Source organism: Neovison vison, chromosome 3, assembly GCF_020171115.1.
Source record: "Neovison vison isolate M4711 chromosome 3, ASM_NN_V1, whole genome shotgun sequence".
NCBI lineage: Eukaryota > Metazoa > Chordata > Mammalia > Carnivora > Mustelidae > Neogale > Neogale vison.
Genome location: NC_058093.1, coordinates 3,441,531 through 3,463,630, shown reverse-complemented (window position 1 = coordinate 3,463,630; position 22,100 = coordinate 3,441,531). Strand labels below are relative to the sequence as shown.

The following is a 22,100-nucleotide window of genomic DNA, read 5'->3' as shown; positions in this document are numbered from 1 at the left end:
TTGCAGAGTAAAGGGCTTTTATTTGGTCACATCTTTATCATTTAAGAAATTTTTAAAAATGATATTTTTATTTCAACATGTCAACTGTGCATTTCCAAAACAGCAGGCTTTTCAAAGGAATAAATCAGAACTGTAAACACAAGACACAGTATAAGTTTTTGACTTCCTAAAGTCAGTTTCACAAATCCACATACTATACATTCATAGGTGGGGTTCAGCCCGTCATCCATTTCTTTATTTCTATAATTACATAAGCATAATAAATACATCTGATTTTAAAGGTCACTTAAATGAGTCATGGTAATTTACAGTACAGTACGTTTCAGTTCAAGTGCAAAAATAACTATTTGCTTAATTCTATTTCTTTCTGTTATTTTATTTTTAAGCTGTGTTTTGTGGCAAAGCTAGACATCCAAGTATAGAATTTCTTCTCCCAGTTGCAGTATTGGGCAGAAGTATGGTGTCACGGAGAAGCCCTCAGTTCACAACTCATCCTGTCTAACCAGGGGCAAGAGGTGAGGTGAGTTGCTCATCTTGAACTCTGCTCTGTCCTTTCCTCCTCTGCTCACTCAGTTGTCACACATACCAGTACTGCCCTTCATTCGGCTAAAGCAGCAGCCCTCCCCCAGGCTTGCTCCCATCCTCAGCTTTTCCCGTGAGCCACCCACCCCCGTTCTGACGTAGCTGTGATGTTCACAGACGCACACCTCTCCCTGATCTGTCCAGGGTCTGACAGAGTCTTCATGGAAAAGAACGTACAGAGATCTGTTCTGTCAGTCATCGGACAGTACAGTTACTGATTCTCATCCTTCCCGTGCCCGGCTTCCTATTCACCACCTTTTCCCCTCACCAAAAACAAAACAAAAACTTACCCATTGTGTAATTTTAAAAAATTGTATCCCTCTCCCAGGCACTTAAATCTTATACTGTTATTTGTAAATAGTACTGTTTAATTAAAGAAACCCTTAGGAATTCAGTGATTTTTTTTTTAATTCCATCAGCTACTTAGAGCCCAAATCACTATAAAATTATTGAATAGTGATAGAGGCTATTTACAGTATCGATAATATTTAGTAAACCCTTGTCTGTCAAGCCATAGGATACTGAATTGGTTGGTTGATTTGAAATATTCCCTCCTCTGGTCTTAAAGCCCATTTAAAACAAAAGGCATGTTAAAGCTCAGCTTAGTTTGCAGTAGTCAATGCGGCTTTTGCTGCTCAAAGAATTGACTGTTTTCATTATATACCATATACATATAAAAATATATTTGCTAGAGATATGCCAAGTTTCTAATGAAACTTTTTCCTTTTTTTTTTTTTTTTTAAACAAAAGCATATAAGCTAGTAACTTTTATCTGGCTACTTTTTTAAATATGTCATGTCATTTTTTAAACAGTTCTCTTTAAGAGATTCAAAATTATATTTTATTTCTTCCCAGTTTGTATTAAGAACCAAATAATTTGAATAAATAATCAGAAGAGGGAAACTGTATCAGCATTCACCGTGAAACACTTCCTTTCCCTCCACTTAGTGTAACTGCTGCTTTCAACCCTTACTGCACTGGCAAAGAAGTCCTATAGTCCTGAACCTGACCAGCTGGGGAGCTGGATGTCTTCACCGAACTCCCATTGCCCTTCTGCGAGTTCCACAGGATTATGGGAGTTTACCTGTTCCTGCCAGTATGTACTGTAGCGCCTGTGCGTGTGTGTGTGTGTTTCCATGTTGATGAGTTTAGGTATTTAGAAGCGTATACAGTGCTATGCTTCTCACGGTGAGGCATGTCTTAGGTTCGGGGAGCCTCTCCCTCTGTCCCGGCAGAGGAGCCCGGTTCCATGCAGGGTGTGAGATGAGGGGCGCCCTCAGTGTCCCCCAGCGGCAGGCTGAGCCTGCTGGTCCTCCCTCTCCTCCACATGCTGGGCCACGCTGGGGTGAGTGGGGCTGCTCCGCGTCTGAGGTGCTGCTGCTTGAGGGGATGGCTGGTTTCTAGATGGGTCAGAGGGAGTCTCACGTGGGACAGGCTGGACTCCACCAGCTAGAGAATTTTCCCGATTCTCACTGGTCCCCTGGAAGGAAAAAAAGAGAAGGTGTTCTGTAGTCAGGGCTGCTTGCAAATAAATCCAACATTTTTTATATGCCTTCAAGTCAGATATGAGAAACATGGGGAGATCATCCCGAAGTAACTTCAGGGAATAAGAGAGGAATAAAGATAGAACATCTTACCTTTCATCTCCTTTCCTATGTGCAACTGCCAAAGCCGCATGAAAAACACAAACACTTTAAGCAGACGTATCTTGTGCATGAAGGAACATCACTACCAAAATGCCTAGTATCATGAGGAAGACAATTTACATCAGCAAATATTTACTGAGCCTCCACCGCGGTGACAAGTCACTGAGCAAGCAGCATGGAATTGAAACTTGGGCCGTTTGCTGAGACCACAGAACTGAAGAGCTGGGACCACCTGCCAGACGCAAGTGAGGCATCCTCCGCCTCAGAGACAAGGCCAGCAGAAGGTGTCCCGAAATTCAGAATCCTGATGAAATATTTGGGATTTAAAGTGCACACTACAAGTTACACAAGACGGAAATCTGTGTAAAGAAGGGGATCGGGAGCAGCCCTCGGGTCAGCAGCTGTAAGGGATGTGAGTCGGCACGTGCTCCAGCGCATGTGCCCCAGCAAGTCTGTAAGATGCCCCCTCGCCACAGTCTGGGAACGTGTTTTTAAAAACACATTTTCCTCTGAGTCACTATACATCACTTCCAATAGCTGACTGGCAAAGAAAATGTTTTATTTCTGTGATTTATTCGGTGATGGATTCTACAATGTAAAGAAATCTTAATATGCCTTCTTACTTGTAAGAATAACTAAGCCATCCCAGCCAGTTTCTCATAATCCTAACATAACAGAGAACCAAATGTGATGATGATATGGAGGCCCACCAGGCTTCCGTGAAAAGGAGGACGCGTGCCCCGAGTGAAGAAGACACCGCCCTTCGCGCGGCAGATCTTGTCCTTTCTTCTGCTTGGCATCCTCCAGACGCTCCTCCCGCCCCCAAGACTCTCTGACTGAGCAGGGTGTTCATGTGAGTTCATAATCTTGACAATGAGCAAGATCGTGTGTGGACCAGGGTGCGTTACGACATGGGTGGGCAATCAGATCTGGTTTACGTTATGGAAATATTACAAGTTAGGTTTACCAAGTCATGATAAATTTAATTAAGGTAGTTCAAATTTTCTAAAAGGGAAATTATCCAATTACTCTTTATTTCTGTCTTTCCTCTGTGTCCTCTGAAGCTACTCTAGATATAGAGCTGACATGACTCATCACGTAAAAGGATGTGATTAATGTAAACAGGGAAGGAGACTCATTACTTCAGCCGAACTATTCATGGAAGTCACACTTGATGGTTTCCAAAGGCAGAATATAGATTCAGTTAACAGTCACCCACACCATCTGAGCAACGTGATCTGACTTTTCTCAGGAGGGACATCTCTAGGGATGAGGGAAAAACATTTGTTTTCACGTGAGGCCACCAGCCAAACAACACTTCCCCAAGCTGAGGATTCCGTTAGCCTCCTATGGTGGCTCAGGGTACGAATTCATCAGGTAGTTACTGAAGTCCTAGCATGTATAATGTCCTCACTATAATTTCAGAATTACAGAGAGTCACAAGTAACGGTCTCCCATGGCAAGACCCATATATCGTCACTGGAACTGTCAACACTGAAATTTTAAAGAAATGTACAATTTCTTATATTTATTTTCTTTATTTTAAGAAATATCTTCTCTGGGAAGCCTTCCTGAGCTCCATAAGGCAGAATTTTCCCTCTGCAAACCGTGTGTCCACGTCTGTAACGCCCTCGCCCCCGACTACCACAACCACTTGTCTGCCTGCCTGCCTCGCCCCCCAGACTCCGTAAACCTTGCTGCGTGAGCACCACAGCTGAGTCCCCTTGGGGGAGCACCTTTACCTGCAGAGGCTGTATCTCGGGGGCGCGGCTGTCTCTCATCAGCTGCACCATCTCTTTAATTTGGTAGAGCGCGTAGACGAAGGTCACCCAGGGAGAGGAGCTGACCCCCCAGGCCGGCTTGTTCACGTCCTCCTGTTCTTCCTGGTGTTTGGTCTTCTTGGGCGGAAGTCTGGACTCCACGCGCGGCAGGACGTCCTCTGCCTGCTGCTGTACCAAGTCGATGGTTGCTATGGGAACAGGACTAGAGGGAACGGGAATCCTTTCCGCCAGCATTGTCTTGTCTGGAGAGAAAATCATGTTTAAATCATTTTTCAGAGTTTTCTACATATTTAAACAAACATAAAAATAAATAAGCAGACAATCCCAGAAGCCCCTTCTAGAGTACTTGGCGACATTAGTAACTAAATTGCTGTGTATCAAGGGCCTCTCGGTGCAAGTACTGAACAACAGATGTGATGTTTATCTTCCAGATCTCTTTATAGGTGTTGACAGACACAGTATTTGTTTATGGAATGTAGTGCTCATTACTCTTAGATATAATTTATTCTGTGGGCATGGGTTATCGTGAATGTGGTCTTAAGCCACTTACAGGACTGAGTTTTTAAAGATAAGCATCTAAACAGTAATAGCTATTTTTATTGGCCTTTTACTAAAGGCCTGGACTAACACTGTATAATCCCTTTAGGATTTTTTTTTTTTTAAAGTAAGAAAAATCAGCATTTGTCTTTCTTTCTGTATAACCTGTTAGCGTTAAAATCTGCCTTTGGGGTTTTGTGGAACAAGCTAGTTTTTCCCTTAGCAGAAGCACTTGAGGTACCTGAGGCAAATTCCCCTTAAACAATAGGACTCCATGCACTGGGTGTGGTGAAAAAAAAATAATAATGAATACTGTTTTTCTGAAAATAAATAAATTGGAAGAAAAAAAAAAAAACAATAGGACTCCAGGGGCACCGGGGTGTCTCAGTCGGCTAAGTGTCTGCTTTTGATTCAGGTCACGATCCCAGGGTTCTGGCATCAGTCTCCCTCTTCAGCAGGGCGTCTGCTTCTCCCTCTTCTCCTACCTCTTCCCCCTGCTCATGCGCATGCTCTCTCTCTCTCTCAAACAAATAAAAATCTTTAAAAAGAAAAGAAGAATAGGACACCAAAGATGAGCCTTGTTCTGGGATCCAAGATCTAAGCAAGAGTATTTCCATCACTGGTTGGTTTTCTTCATTAAAAAAAAAAAAATTGATTCAACTTGTACATTATATTTGATATAACCTCCTTCGTATGTGACAATTTTAATGAGGGTCATGCCTGGGCAAGGGAAAACTTCAAATTTAAGTTTTAAGATACTGTTTTTCAAATGAATGTAAAAGTTTAGCAATTAATACCATTCCCATCCCTAAGAGTAAAATTACTGTATCGGTCGAATGTATGTGATTTTAAGTTGACATTCCTTTAGAATGCCAAAGGAATTAAAAACCAGTTCTTCCCACACTACCTTGTACTACAAAACAAAACAAAAACAAGAAAATCCCAAGCTACTTAAAATGACCAGCATCCGTTTCAATATGGGAGATAGCTTCTCCCTCGCAATGGTACATATAGATTCACTGATGCACACCCCTGAGAAAATCTAGCCAGGCGGGTCTATTAGCACCTCTGGGTTTCTGCGGGCTACGTATAGAATTCTCCAGGGCTTCAGCCTTAGGACCCAGTAAGAGAGAATGGACAGGTTTACCTTCTTCCTCATCCGGCACTGCCAGCCACTGGATCAGGGCAAAAAGCAGGAGGATCACCAGGCAGGCCATGCCGATTCCTCGAAAGGTTGCGGCAGCCCCTGTGGAAACAGGCAGCGCATGCTCAGATAATTCCGGGAACCGCCCTCATCCCAAACTGTCCAGGTGCCAAAGCCCAGGCCAGAGGCAGCAGCGCTTGGGACGAACCAGAGAAGATGACTAACCGTTGCCCTCATACAGGGGAACGACAGCTCTGGTAGGTGCCACGAGCCCCAGATGCTGCTACTGGATTGGTCATTCATCAGATTTTAAAACTACATTTATAAAGGATTGTCTCTGAGTGCCTCTTACCATAAAACTCCGCAGTGCTCCCTTCATAAAGACCATTCGCCTGCTAAGCAGCCCTAGTAATCAGCGGCGGGAACAGCAACGCTCTAATACTGCTAGAAATTCCAGCACCCTGGGCCGCTTTCCCCGGTGGCTGAGCAGTGCAGATGCCTCGCACAAGGTCCTCTCTTCTCCAACCCACCCCGGGGTGTCCGACAGGGAGATCGGACAGGACAGAATATGTTGTCAGAGAGGCAGTGACCTACCAAAGGCAGCAAGTAGCTAGGTTTTTCTGCAATAACAAGGATGAATTTTCTTTCCTCCAGCATCATGATCAGCAGGTTTAGGGTACTTTGCTCCAACCCCAAAGCACAGGTGCTTCCTCATCGTTTGGCTCCTTTGAGGTATCTGTGTAGCGCCCCATTAGTCTGTCATCGAAGTGGGCACAGGTACGGGCTGGCGCTGCCCATCGTAAGGACTTGAGCACCTGGTTTCACGGTGATGACTACCGTGAAAGTGAGTAAGATTGTACGAATCTGGGAGTTTGGCCTCTGGCAATCTTAGTAATAATCTGAGTGTTTGCTGAGGTGCTGCTGAAGAATCATAAGTTTTCAAAAAGAAAGAGAAAAGGGGAAAAGCCATTCTTACCAAAGTAATTGACTAAGACGCCTCCAATCATGGCACCACAGCCTCTCCCCAAGCCCAGGTGAAGGCCCTGTAGGATGCCCTGAGCAGAGGTCCTCAGCTCGGGGGGGACAGCCGCACTGAGGTAAGAGATGCAGGCTGCCCAGATGGCCGCGTGCGTCACCCCTGCAGAGGGACAGGAGAGGGAGGGTCTGATGAGCACTCCGTAGGCCACTCTTTCCTGGAGTGCAGAATACTTCATTACACACACACACTTATTAAAGACGAAGACTTGATTGCTAGTGTAAAATATGCAGAACATAAAATTTACCAGCTTAACCATTTTTAAGTGCATAGTTCAGTAGCATTAGGTGCATTCAAAGTCATATGCAACTATCCATCTCCATAATTTTTTTTTTATCATCCCAAACTGAAACTCTGTACCCATTAAACAATAGCTCCATGTCAGCCCTGGAAGCCACCACTGCACTTTCCTTTTCTGAGTCTGACTACTCTGGGCACCTCCCATGAGTGCCTCTTTTCCCAGTGGAATTGGTACCTGTCCTCTGTGTCTGGCTGATTCACTTAGCAGAGTTTATCCAAGTTGTAACATGTTTCAGCATTTCCCTCCTTTTTATATTCTCTTGCACGGAGAGAACACATTTTATCCATTCATCTGTTGCTGGACTTTTTAGCTGTTCCCTCCTTTTGGCTCTCGTGAATGCTGCTGTGTGAATGTGGGGGCTCGAACCTGCTCAAGCCCGCGCGGTCAGTGGTTCGGGGCGTACTCCCGGCAGTGGAATTGCCAGGTCACAGGGTCATGCTGTGCTCAACACTTTGAGGAACCGCCTGCTGTCTACAAGCCCTGCACTGTTTTACATTCCCTGAGAAACAGGAATTAGTTCCAGTTTCTCCACTCCCGCACTTGTCATTTTTCATGTTCTTTTTTGTGACAGCATTCCTAATGGGCGTGAAGTGGTCATCTCACTGTGGTTTAGATTTCCATTTCCTAATGGCTAGTGATGCTGAAAATCTTTTTTATGTTTACTGGCTATATGTGTATCTAATTGGGAGAAATATCTGTTTGAGTCCTTTGCCCATTTTTGAACTGGGTTGTTTGGGGATTTTACTGTTGAGTTCCAGTTCTTTATATATTTTGGGTTTTAACCCCTCACTGGACACCTATTATGACTTAAGATTATTTCCAATTTTTTCCATTATAATTAGTACCATGATTAACATTTCTAGAGATACAGCTTTTTATATATGTGAGATTTGGCTATAATTCTACAAATAAAGCTACTGACTCAAAGCATATAGTGATTTTTATGCCTTTAATATATAGTTCCAATTTGTTTTCCAAAAGAGCGTAGAGACCATTTACAGTGCCTCAATTCCTGTTTCCTTATATTTTCACCATTTGTTGGGAGGGAGGGAAGGATAAAGATAACAGATGAAAGATAATTTTGGTATAATGAATGTACATTGTCTGAACTTGAATCTTTATTACAGCATGGCTTTAAATGTAATGAAAAGATACTGCCACAGTAGGTTTTAGAGCTAGAAGGGGTTAAAAAATCATCTGGTTCTGCCTAGATTAAGTCATGAGCTTGATCCCTGAAAAATAATCTCTTTTGAGATAATAACATCTCATTACCTCTGTTTTGAAAAACTAAACTGAAAGACTAATATTCATTTAAGATTTAATATGACATTAGTTTGCTTCTGACCAAACTGAAACAATGGACTGGATTTGCCCTCCTTCTGAAACAGTCAAAAATTGGACACAACAGTTCCCAAGACCCTGGGTGTCAAAACAAGGACAATGATCTCTGACTGATGGGAAACAAATGAGCAACCCTAGCTTATTGCCTGGTTAGAGTTTAAAAGCTGTAAGGTGCAGAGTGGGAGCAACTGGGTTGAGGAGAGGTAGCCCACAGTCTGGAGAGACCAGGACAGCGAGAGTCCCAGAGATGGCAGACGCCAGAGAGGGAGCTCTACAGAGGGAGATCACAGCTATCTGCATGTTCTCTCCCTTGAGCACTCAGCACAGTGCTGCTGCAAAAGCAAGGGTACAGACTGTCCACAGCCAGGGAAAGAACCACCCAGAAGCATCACAGAGAACAGCACTCCAAACCCATACAGGGCCAGGAAGAGTACCTGTTTCCACCCTAACTGGAAAAACTCAGGATTCCTGGGATTGGGAGAGTACTCAAAAGGGCCTTATGTTAGTATTATGAAGGAATGGGAATTATCTGAACACTGCTCTGGTCCCATTTAAGTCATCTTCACAAGCAAAACCCAAAAGGATCACACTATTTCCAAGTAATTTATCTGTATCCCAGTACAAATCTCAAGTATATTTATAGAAATACAAATATATCCGGCACCTGACAAAGTAAAATTCACGATGTCTAGCATACAGTTAAATGACCAGAGATGATCTTAAGTGGATCCAATAATGGAATAAACACTTTTTACTGGATACCTTAGGTTATATGCCCTATAGTTAAATCATAAAAATAATTTTTATGAGGTTTATATGTTTCAGCAATTATTTCAACTAGGTTATTTTTTAACTAGAAAGATGGACTAGATGGTTAGCGATAGTATGTGTATTTAATTTCCACAGAAGTCAAATAAAGTATTTGCTTTATCTTTCTGTTTAAATAACTGAAGTACCTTAGGTAATGCCAGTTTTCTCAGAACTGAATGATTCCTAGGTAGGTTGTTTTTAAGACATTTATTTATTTTAGAGAGAGTGAGTGAGCAGGGAGAAAAGGAGAGGGAGAGAGAGAATCCCAAGCCGACTCCCCCTTGAGCATGGAGCCTGATGTGTGGGGTGATTCCAGGACCCTGAGATCATGACCTGAGCGGAAATCCAGAGTTGGAAGCTCAGCCAACTGAGCCACCCAGGCACCTCTAGAGTTTTAATTATAAATATTGACAAAGTAGTAACAATGTAAATATTTTTAAATATTTCCCTTTATATTAAAGATGCTGCTGATAATTTCACTTCTTTTCAGATGCACATATTTCTTCATTAACAACACTAAGGAAAAAACTCAAATATTCTAAGAAATAAGATGAATGTGTTCCAAATGGGATTTATGGGTAAAGTCCAACATGGATGTGGAAATCATTTCTTAAAGATGAATCATCAAAGACCTGAAACCACATTAGATGATTATAAATTAACTTGAATAGTGAAGCCAAATATATTGTTACACCTGTGTGTGACCGCTCCATTGCTGAATTTACAAGTAGACAAAGATGGCCCTACTTATCTATGTAACCAAAACAATGACAAATACATTTTTGTTATAATTCCAGGTCAAATGTAATTCTAGCAGTAAATAGTGTTTAGTTCTTTCTTTTTCTTCAAAATTCTAAGGGTTTTCTAAAACATCGAGTCTTCTAAGATTAATAAGGATCCATCTTCCAGAAGGATAACTTAAGATTCTTTTTAAAGATTCTAAACTGTTCTTAGAATTTGGGGGCTAGTATTATGTGGCAGTTGTAGAAGATTCTCTGTAGTCAGATTTCTAGAGTTTCCTTACTGCTTTCTGGGACTAATTAGATAACTGGGAACTACATTCCTTAAAACAACTCAGAGCATTAGCTGAAGGAAAATGCAGTGAAGCATACAGTAAAAAATTTTCTTTGGTACCAAGAGCAAAAGAATGAAAGTCGCTCTGTATGCTCCAATATTTTCCAGGGCACATGTAGAATTAAAAACCGGTTTCTCTGAGATACCTTATTTCAAAATATATAAATAAAAAATCCATACCATTTCCTAGAAAAGAAACTAGCAAAACTGAAACGTCTACAAGATGGGATTGGCTTGATAATACCACGTTTGTATATAAAACAATTGTGCAGTTGTGGTTCTTATTCTTAATATTTAAACTTCTAATAATCATATAAGTTACCTGAAACTCTTACCAGTGTTTTTACTACAGTTCTGGTCTTCTACTTTTAAAATAATAAAAAAGCAATCTAGAAACTAAAAAAACTCTCCATCATTTTTCATATTTGTAAGGCAAGAAAGAAAGTCTTAATAATTTTGCTGCCTGAAACAACTTTCTTGTAAGATTTAAGACGGCAAAAGATAAAAGCTGAGAAGAGAAAATGCTTCTGTCCACTTTATTTTTTATTAAGGAATGTGAAAAAGTAGATGATTACTCTCTATCTGATGAAATAAACAGACTTATTCAGTGGCATAGGGAAAAGTGTCTTCACACTAGAGCTACACCTTTTTAAACCTTTTAGTATGAAGTAAGTAGGTTGGTGGCTCAGACAGTCTAAGAAAAACAAAAGTTAGCCCCGACCGGTAACAGTAACAAAGGTACGGGAACTGACTCTCCTTGAAATATGTGTTAACCCCTCCTCGGCTCCTTGTCAGGAAACTATTAGTATTTGTGAATGGCAATTCAAACACCAACTCACATTAATAGGTGCTTACTGTGTATGTTTGAGTGCAATTCAACCTCATATGTTACCTGATAACTGACTCTCAAGGACCAACCACATTAGTCACAGAAACAGCCTCTCAGTCTTTCCTTACCGTTATTGGGGCCCTTCAGCATTGCCTACAAGGCCCAAGAGAAACACAGAGATAGCTTCACAGCACCTACAACCAAGACCTGAGCTGCCTGGGAATATACTACATATGAAGAACCAAGAACCAGGAGAAATAACAAATATTAAATTTTTTTCATTAATGATATTATAGGAGTTTGCTGGGAATTGGGCTGTTTTATATGTGTTATCTCATTTATTCCTCCCAGTAATAAGTATTATTTTTTTTCTAATTTTTCCAAAAAAGGAAACTAGGCACAGAGAGATTAAAGTGCCTTGTCCAAAGTCACACAGACAACAGGGTAGGAGAACAGGATTTGAACTGTATTCAAAGTTATTATAACGTAACTATAGGAATCAACTTTATGAGGTTTTTTGATAATATCAAGCATGTCCAATAATCTGTCAATTTAAAAAAACGTATATTCAGGGCGCCTGGGTGGCTCAGTCAGTTAAGCCTCCATTTCTTTTTTTTTTTTTTTTTTTATTTGACAGAGAGAGATCACAAGTAGGCAGAGAGGCAGGCAGAGAGAGAGGAGGAAGCAGGCTCCCCGCTGAGCAGAGAGCCCGATGTGGGCCTTGATCCCAGGACCCTGAGATCATGACCTGAGCCGAAGGCAGCGGCTTAACCCACTGAGCCACCCAGGCACCCAATTCTTGATTTCAGCTCAGGTCACGAGCTCAGGGTCATGAGAACAGGCCGCACACTGGGCTCTGCAATGAGTGTGGAGCCTGCTTGGGATTCCTTCTCTCCTCCCTCTGCCTCTCCCGCTCCTGCTTTCTCTACAAAAGAAGAAGAAGAAAAAAAGTGTACTTTTACTACCTACTTCTGTAAAGAGCTCACATCATACGTTTTTTTATATGCCCCAAACAACTCTTTACCTTATAATCTTCAACACTGGTGTCTTCCTGTAACACAAATTTCAAAACTGCTCAGTCTGGGCCCAGAAGAATGTTCTGTTGCAATAAATGTATGCAGGGATGGGCAAGAGAAAAATCCTTTCTTCCCAAATAGGCAGCTGCTTTTTTTTTTTTTTTTTGTAATTTCTTTTCAGCATAACAGTATTCATTGTTTTTGCACCACACCCAGTGCTCCATGAAATACGTGACCTCCCTAATACCCACCACCTGGTTCCCCCAACCTCCCACTCCCCGCCCCTTCAAAACCCTCAGGTTATTTTTCAGAGTCCATAGTCTCTCATGGTTCACCTCCCCTTCCAATTTCCCTCAACTCCGTTCTCCTCTCCATCTCCCTTTGTCCTCCATGTTATTTGTTATGCTCCACAAATAAGTGAAACCATATGATACTTGACTCTCTCTGCTTGACTTACTTCACTCAGCATAATCTCTTCCAGTCCCGTCCATGTTGCTACAAAAGTTGGATATTCATCCTTTCTGATAGAGGCATAATACTCCATAGTGTATATGGACCACATCTTCCTTATCCATTCGTCCGTTGAAGGGCATCTTGGTTCTTTCCAATTTGGCGACCGTGACCATTACTGCTATAAACATTGGGGTACAGATGGCCCTTCTTTTCACTACATCTGTATCTTTGGGGTAAATACCCAGTAGTGCAATTGCAGGGTCATAGGGAAGCTCTATTTTTAATTTCTTGAGGAATCTCCACACTGTTCTCCAAAGAGGCTGCACCAACTTGCATTCCCACCAACAGTGTAAGAGGGTTCCCCTTTCTCCACATCCCCTCCAACACATGTTGTTTCCTGTCTTGTTAATTTTGGCCATTCTAACTGGTGTAAGGTGATATCTCAATGTGGTTTTAATTTGAATCTCCCTGATGGCTAGTGATGATGCACATTTTTTCATATGTCTGATAGCCATTTCGATGTCTTCACTGGAGAAGTGTCTGTTCATATCTTCTGATAGGCAGCTCCTCTTTGTAATGTAAAATGCTGCTTGGCTTGAGGAAATCACATCAGAAGGGCTGAGAGGGATAAGAACTGACAAGGTACTGGAGAACTAGGATGTTCTGTTTTGTTTTTCTTGCTCTGTCCCTGACTTATACTCATGAAACAAAACATCAGTATCCCCACAGTGCCCGCACACTGAATCTGTTGTGACAAACCTTACACAGTGGCGGACCGAAGCATACATTTTAGTTACTTCAGGGTGCCTCTCGAATGCTAGGATTTAAAAAAGCTCTGAAAATCAACCTAGTGAAAAGAGACTGTTCTTTCTAAAACAAACAAACAAACAAACAAACAAACAAAAAACAAACAAAAAACTCCACTGGGCTTACAACAAGAGAGTCTATACTGATTAGGGTAGTGACAGTTGTTGTAACAGACAAACCTTGGAATCTTAGTGGTTTCATACATTCGATATTGTTTGTTTTCTGTTTTTCTGCTCAAATGAAGTTCAATGGGCAGGGATCAAGAGCAGTAGTGGCTGTGCTCCATAGGGTCACTCGGGGACCAGGCTGCGGAGACACCGCCCCCTTCAACACCTGGTCACCCTGGGTACCCGTACGCAGCTGGCAGAGTGGGGAGGAGAGGACAGCACAGGGAAGATTTTACGGTCTGGGGTTAGGAGTGACACCCATCGTTTCTGCTCACCTCCCGCTAAGAAGAATTAGCCAAATGGTCATACATAACTGCAAGGGAGGCTGGGAAGCAGTCTGTGTGTCCGTGAAGAACAAGAAACATCAGGTAAACAGCAAGTGTCTCTGCCAAAGTCTGGGCCACCAACAGCAACGGACCTTCCGCAAACAGTGGAGAATACGCCACAGAACCGTGGACGCCATAGTCATTGGCATGGAGCACCTGCGGGAACGCAACTTTATGGGGCGTGCGACTATCAGTCGAAAATCTGAAGCTCCCTTATCCCCCAATGTAGAGCCCCTCAAGAATCAACTTCGTGAGTTCACTGAGCAGGACTCACTGCGCAGCCAGAGCATGTGCCAGACCCCTGCTCTGCTTTGAGGACGAGGAAATGCACAACATCTTCTTAAACCACCTCAGAGTTTATGGTCTGGTGGGTGAAAAGGGCTGGGATTTCTCTGAGAGAGAGACTGAGCTCCTTGAGAACAAACATTCGCAGGGCCTTGACAGACCCGGGCAGTCGAGCAAAACAATGTTGAAAGTAAGCAGGCAGTGGTCCGCAGTTGGGGTGTGAGGAAGAGAGCATTTGGAGAGAAAAGGTGCCCTGGAAAGGCTGGAGAAGAGTTCCAGATACCACGTATGAGGAAAAATGAACAGAGGAAACGAAGCTTCTATAAATTCCTAAACTTCACTTTACAATTTAATAAAGTGAGTTGCTTTTTTTTTTTTTTTTAAGGTGTGTAAGTGATACAATGTTTTACAGGCCCTTGTGAATTTTACATGCTGGCACCATATCCTGACTTAGAAGAAGTTTTAGGAGACTGCCACCCAAAGTGTGTTTAGTATCAAGACTGGCCAACGATGTATGCTCCAGGCTCAGTATCTCCCTGTATCAAGCTTCATGTGAGAACTGCTGTCGTATCAAAGACAGTAAAACTTTCACTTCCCAAAGATAACTCTGAGAACAGTGTGCATGACTAGTCATTTACGGCCAGGTTTTAATGCATAACTGCAATTTAATCTCGTAGAGTAGAATATTAATTTTAAATTATATTGCCCTTGGTCCTGATTTTGATTTATAATTTTTATTTTACTTTCATTGTTATAATATCTGACATTTATTGAAGGCTAACTATGTGCCAGCTAATATGCTGAACACTTTGCATGGATTAGGCTATTTAATACTGTTATCAGCCTGTTCTATAGTGTAACAATCTGAGGCTTAGAGAGGCTAAGTATCTTGCCCCCAAACAGTTAGATTATTGATAAGGGCGCTGGAATGCAAGACAGTCTAATTTAGGCCTAAGAACTTAATAGTTTGTAGATTAGTGCATATTTTTTGTAAGTTATCATATAATTTATAGAATGAGGTGGGAACATAAATGATTAAAAACACACGTTTTCTAAATGGAAAGTGCTTTAAAAACTGATGTTTTATAAATGTGCAGTGGAGAAAGGATGATATCCTAGAGAAAAAGTTTATTATATTGAAGGTTTAGCTTTTAAATCTAGTTTTCAAATTTTCTTCACATATTTATAAATTTTTGAAATAGAACTTTCTGTATTACTCGAGAGCTCTAAAAATTAGAAAATACAATTACAGGGCATTTTGCAAGAGACTATGAAATCAGGTAGCAAGTCTTCCTCTGTGCGTGTTTCTCTGGCGATTTCAAACAACATAAGCATGTTCGTGTTTGTTGCACTTAAGAGTTAAAACTGAGGAAGTAAAACGAGTGTTTGTAAGATAGCCGGGTAGCCGTTACGCGCTGCAGCCCGTGAATCACGACAGCTGAGGAAAGGCCAGCGACGTGTGGCGTGCGATCCCAGAACAGGGCTCTTGAGGCAGACATCTAAAGTGGAGTTTAAACGAACAAACGAATGCCAGTTGCGAAGAAACGGTTCTGTGGGAGGTGATGTAACCGCGAACAAACCAAGGCCGAGCGTAGAGTAAGGCCGCTCCTGGTAGTTCATGACTGGTCTGATGAGGGCGGGACTCGCACGGCACCAGGGACTTTCACACGACGGAAATGCGGACCGAGGGCGCCGGGCCCCCCGCACGCTGCTTGTGTTTCAAGGGTTAAGCCCGACGGAAACTCCCGCTCCGGTGTTCACAGACCCACTCAGCCCGGGACGCCACTGCCAGGTGGGCGCCGCACAGTGACCCTCCCGTACCTGTCTGTACGGCCTTCCCGAACCCCCGGGAAGGAAAACACGGTCCTCACTTGCCGAAGAGGATAAATAAAAAGGGAATTTACATAAATACCCGCTCAAGCTCTCCTCTGGGTGACACTAAACCATCTTCCGCCAGAATCTTCCCGCGGCTCCGTCCGCTGGAGCGTCCTGCAGGGACCGACCGACGCAGACTCGCCTTCACCGTCCCGGGCTCGGACGAGCCAGTCAGGCACCTGGAAACGGTCTCCGTCCTCACAGCCGCCGGGCCGGGCCCGCGTTTCCTACACGCATTTTAGCAGCAAGCTTGGTTTTGACCACGTTCCTCTCCAAGCCCGCAAGGACTCCCAGCCGCGACCAGCACAGGAAGGGACCCGGGTCCGACGTGTCGTCCACACTGTATGGCGGACACGCCCCATCGCAGCCGCGTGCGCGGAAGCGCTGCTCGCACGAGGGCAACAGAGAAACCGCCCGCGGGTCCTCGCGCGCGAGCTCGGCAGACACAGCGCAGGCGCAGGCGCAGGCGCAGCCCCTCCCCGCCGCCGGCCGCGCGTCCGGACCGAAACTCACTGCGGCTTTTCCAACAAACTGCGTGAGGTGGGTCTTTGGCGTCGCTTTCCGCGCTGCCTGCGGCCTGCAGAGCCACGTGTTCGCCGCAGGCGCCGGCCGGGCCGCGCGAAGGATGAGCTCGCGGCGACGCCGGCCGTGACGGGTGACAGAGACCCCATGTGGGAAGGAAGCTTCCTCGGGATTCCCAGGAGCTTCCGGTAGCCTCACCTCGACCCCGCATGGATGCCTGCAGAGCCTCCTTACTAGGAGCCTAGAGAGGAGGACGTTGACTTCATCCCCACCTCATTTGCTCATTATTAGCAACGTGACCCAAGGAGACGGATACTGAGACGATGCTCAGGCGCTCCAAGGAAGGAGGGAGAACAAGAAGGAAGGAAGGAGAACACGGAGTCCTTCCTCCCAGAAGAGTAAGAGATGGGCAGGGAAGCGGGGGGGTAAAGTGCATCCTTGTCTCCTCCCCTTCAGGAGCCCACTAGGTGACACTAGTTCTCCTGGTGTTTGGGGGAAGAGGGGGTGACAGGATGAAGAGACAGACCTCACCTTGCCTCTATTTTTTTAAGAAGACCGTCTGCTGCGGCACTGGTTGGGAATCGATGAGTGGAAGTGCTGACTGTTCTGAGTCAAGATCGTCAATGAAAAGAGCCAAAGACCCCTTCCCAGCCACCGCCCCACGGAGACTAGGTCTTCGGTGATCTCAGCTAATAATTCCAGTCCAGGAATTAAGGAGCAGCTATATCATGACAATGGGACTGTCCTATAATTAAACCAGTGTTCTGTCATCATGGTCCCTTGCCTTTACCCTATCCTAAGTAGAACTGCCTCAAACACAAAGACTTTAAAGTCATGTGGGCAGTATCTGTAAAGGTAGAAAAATCTAGATTGGCAAAACAACCCTATTCGGTCATAGGTGTATCTCTGGAATGAGGATTTATTCCACTATTTTCGGGGGCTGGGGGTATGGGTCTAACAAAGGCAAAGGGTTTTGATTTCGTTCTATAGCCCAAACATACTAAGCACTCACTTCTGCCAGGGAATGAGACTGTCTCCTCCAGTCTCAGACACAAAGAGCTCTCAGAAGTGGCCACAGAGCCCTTTGGGAGACAAGGAGACATAATTTCCAGATACTCCTTTTTACTTGCTTCAGATCAGTAACTAGATCTCTGCTGGCACAGGGGAAATAAAACGAAGCAGAGAGGTACAAATCACAGCCTGCCACAGGAGGCAGGATGCCCGTCTGTATTTCAAACCCGGCAAGCTCCCCAAAAGCCGGGCTAACGCCCCTGAGGCACCCAGAAATACTGAAGTGGATGCCATGGCATATACTTTGTCTCCCCGAAGTGGCCACTCTGCTTTCCGCTTCTTAGCTCTGGCGCATGGCTCTGTGTCTATCTCTCAACGCCACAGTGGATTCCTATGCTGCCTTCAAAATCCAGCTCATGTGACTTCCCAGGGGGAATCTTTCAATAATACCTTCATCATTCCATGCCCTCTCGTCCCAAAGAGCATCTTCCCTGGGAGCGGGCACATTTCTCTGGCTCCTTCTAACACACTGCTCTAATTCTGTGTTCACACATCCAGCTTCCACGCAGATGGTGGGGCCTTGGGGCCCAAGTTAATATATTATTCCTTATTATATTTTATTTTATTACATTTATGACATTCCCAGCATGCTACCTGATTCTTATAGCTATTTAATTGATCTTTGATAAACTAACAGGGAAAAAGTGTTTTGATTCATAATAGCAACTTTTTCTCTTATAAAATTCCTTTGTTGTTCCTTTAAGCATTTCATTTAAAAAGCTTCTCTTTTGCTCTCTTTTCTTGAGTCATTTATGTCCTTTTCCATCTAACTTATATTAAATTAAAAGGAGAAAAAATATGTATGCACATACTATCACCATATCTTTTCTGTGGGCACCAGTTAGTGAGTTTGTTTTTTAATCTAGAATCTGCACACTGTGGGACACCAACAAGTAAAGAGGTTAAGTAAGGGGGGGGTCCTGCCTTGTAAAACCAGAGCTGGGAAATCCTGAGAACTGCGTTGCATTGACCTCGTTGCTGCACAATTCTTTCCTACGGTCCACAGTTAGTGCTTTGTTCTTCTTAAGTGACACAGTGCTGAGATATGCTCTACCTCAAGACTCTTCCAGAGTTCTAATTATTATAAACAGTAATTTATTATAAGACAAATTTCCATTTTCTGTTTTAAACAAAATCTCCTTTCACCAATTATACCATTGGATCAGGCCTGAGAATAGCATCTTTAGAATATGCATATATTTTAATTTTATAATTATCATGTGAATAAAAATTATGCCTCCTTTCAATAAGGATAATTATTTTTAATTGCCACAATGGGATCTGATGAATGCACTTGCATTTTGTACCTTTTGTTCAGATGTACAATAATGAGTCCTCTTAGAGATCATGACAAGAAATTATGTAGATGGTGCTATATTTGTTTCCTCAGGTTTAGGGGAGAGTGAGAATGGCAAACTATAAAGCTAATAAAACTGTATATAATCAGAGACTACTCAGGAGAATTAATGATTTGGAGCCTAGGCTGTCCCAGAAGGCCTCAACTTGGATAATCTTGGCCTAAACTTTCATTGTAATCATCACACCAACCACCAAATGCTTCAGCCAAGCAGTTAACAAGGGTCTTCAGTATAAAGATTATAGGAGCTAATATGGCAATGAGCTTTGGATAGAAATCCCAGTTTTTACTGCTCCTAAGCCCATGGTAAGAGCCTCCGAGAAAATTTTTTTTTCACTGTTATCTGTTGAAGGGAATCAGTCCAGTGAAGCAAAGAGAACCCTGCTCAGGGCATTTGAGCAAAGATTTAAAAGGTTCATGGGAAAATAACAGCTTGAATATAAACCTTTAGTTGTAAATCACTAGATGTGATAAAAGAAGCTGAGAATCAAAATAATAATGACAACCTGTTTTCAGCATGTACAGTTAACCTACAAACACCAAAACACCAAAGTCTTTAAAAGATCAGTATTTTATACTTTAAACCACCTTTGGACGCAGAGGCTTAATTGTACCTAGAGTTCATTTGAGTTCCTCCTTCTTTGTTTAATCACAAGGGCGTAGACAACCCAGCTTTGTTTGGCTGCACAAACAGCCACTCAGAGTCACTGAAGAACCAGCCCCCTGATGTCACCTCTTCCTGAACCCTTCAGAACCATACAGAAGAGCAGGTCTGCCCTTCCTTTCAGAGTCAGATGCTCATGGTCACTGAAGGTTTACATAGTCCTAGCTCAGTCAGGGAGAAAAATAATTCTAATTCCAGTTGTTAGCTTACCTTGAAGAACTTCCATGGGGAGAACAGTCCAGGCATTCTCCAGGTAGGAAATGTAAATATAGCGCGCCGTGTTGCAGGCCAGGCCAATGTAAAGAACCCTTGAACACAAACAAGCAAAGGTAAGTAAGTCGAGACCCTGTATGAGACATAAAACACACCAACATTACATACATTTCCCATCCGCATCCTCCGTCAGCCAGCAGTGCTCGGACCTGGGAGCTGGGAAGCTAAAGGACAACTAAATTTAACCATGGCCTCCAAGGAGAAGAAAACTGCTCCCAACATATCTGCCCTCAGTCTTTTCAAAACACTCGTTAATATAAAAGCGAACATCACCCTTCCTGAAACTGAATTAGCAGCACAGTCGATGCTTTTTTAAGATAGTCCGGGCACACAGCCATCTGTAATGACTTTACTGGCTTCCTTCCAGATGGCCGTGGGGGAAACATGCCAGGGGCTTTAGCTACTTCATGATGATAGGGGAAGGGCAGGACAGAAACAAGAACATGAACATGAACATGGTCCCACATGCAATACCCAAGACACTAAGGAGTTTTATAAGGAGACTCTCAAGGTCATCAAAAACTATCATCCAATGATAAATAATAAATGATCTGGAAATCAAATACTTTCTTCCTATCAGTTCAACGGATACATCTTCATTATTTAAAAATAAATCCATGATATCATATGCTGACCGAACTAATGAATATATGTCAACCTCGCTTCCTCCCTCACAAACACCACCACCAAAATTATGAGAGAAAAAAAAGGCCTTAAGTGATGCCTCTAAGCACAGGCTTACGGTCTTTCCCATTCAGAGCTGAGTGAGATGGCTTGGAAGCAAATGGTGGCTGCGTTTTTGCACAAAACACAACCCGATGGTGGGGATTTCTGTTTCTAGTTTGTTTTCCATTTTCTGTTACTCTTCCTAACCTTAACGCTTTTCTTTTTTTCTAAGTTCAAGTGGGTGAAAACTCGAAGATAAAAGAAATAAGCCAATAGGATTGTCAGTGGTATTTTCCTCATCTTGCTCAACTACATTTTTATATTAAAATTATTCCAGCAAACATAGTTCTCTTTGCCCAACTTTGAAAGCTTCAAGGCATCCAGCTGGTATCACCTGCAAATATGGAACAGAAGGATGGGAGACAGAGAAAAAAGGGTTGAGGGGCAGAGATGGGAGAGGAAATGGATATTTAAAGGATTTAGGGGAACTTCAGTATTGAAAAGTTCTGGGTTGTCATATTCTGTGGACACTATGTTCTTTTTACTGGTATGTTTTAAGGAAAAAAGTATATATTTCAAAGTACTCAACATCACTCAGCATCAGGGAAATACAAGTCAAAACCACAATGAGATACCACCTCACACCAGTCAGAATAGCTAAAATTAACCAATCAGGAAATGACAGATACTGGTGAGGATGCGGAGAAAGGGGAACCCTTCTATACTGCTGGTGGGAATGCAAGCTGGTGCAGCCACTCGGGAAAACAGCACGGAGGTTCCTCAAAAAGTTGAAAATAGAGCTACCCTACGATCCAGCAATTGTGCTACTGGGTATTTACCCCAAAGATGCAAATGTAGTGGTCCAAAGGAGCACGTGAACCCGAATGTTTATAGCAGCAATCCAAACTATGGAAAAAACCTAGATGTCCATCAACAGATGAATGGATAAAGAAGATGTGGGGTGTGTGTGTGTGTGTGTATATGTGTGTGTGTGTGTGTGTGTATAATGTAATACTATGCATCCATCAAAAGAAATGAAATCTTGCCATTTGCGACGACGTGGATGGAACTAGAGGATATTATGCTTAGTGAAATAAGTCAATCAGAGAAAGACAATTATCCTATGATCTCCCAGATATGAAGAGGTGGAGCTGCAATGTGGGGGGGTGGGGGGTAGGAAAAGCATAAATGAAACAAGATGGGATCGGGAGGGAAACAAACCATAAGAGCCTCTTCATCTCACAAAACAGAGGGTTGCTGGGGGAAGGGGGGTAGGGAGAGGGGGGTGGGGTTATGGACATTGGGGAGGGTATGTGCTATGGTGAGTGCTGTGAAGTGTGTAAACCTGGCAATTCACAGACCTGAACCCCTAGGGCTAATAATACATTATATGTTTATGAAAAATTTTTAAAAATTATTTTTTAAAAAAAGTGTATGTTTCAACCCTGTTTGGTAAAACACTTTCTGAACAAACTAGCTTGGATCCATCAAGAAGGGTCCTGCTGCTAGAAAACAACAGCAACACAACAAGCCCACA

General features: G+C 43.1%; 1 protein-coding gene across 4 annotated transcripts in view; it reads right to left on the bottom strand.

Moving 5' to 3' along the window:
- MFSD6 (major facilitator superfamily domain containing 6) overlaps nt 1-22,100 on the bottom strand; it is a 69,290-nt gene continuing 47,190 nt past the window's right edge. For 3 of the 4 annotated variants that reach the window (XM_044241168.1, XM_044241169.1, XM_044241170.1), the window contains exons 3-7: nt 19,835-19,932; nt 6,667-6,828; nt 5,694-5,792; nt 3,971-4,251; nt 1-2,062 (exon numbers count right to left, since the gene is read on the bottom strand). In XM_044241168.1, the coding sequence (XP_044097103.1) occupies nt 1,859-2,062; nt 3,971-4,251; nt 5,694-5,792; nt 6,667-6,828; nt 19,835-19,932 (844 nt within the window). In that variant the 3' untranslated portion in view covers nt 1-1,858. Of the gene's footprint in view, nt 2,063-2,219; nt 2,245-3,970; nt 4,252-5,693; nt 5,793-6,666; nt 6,829-19,834; nt 19,933-22,100 lie in introns of all 4 variants that reach the window. The other variant, XM_044241171.1, reaches the window with a different exon arrangement.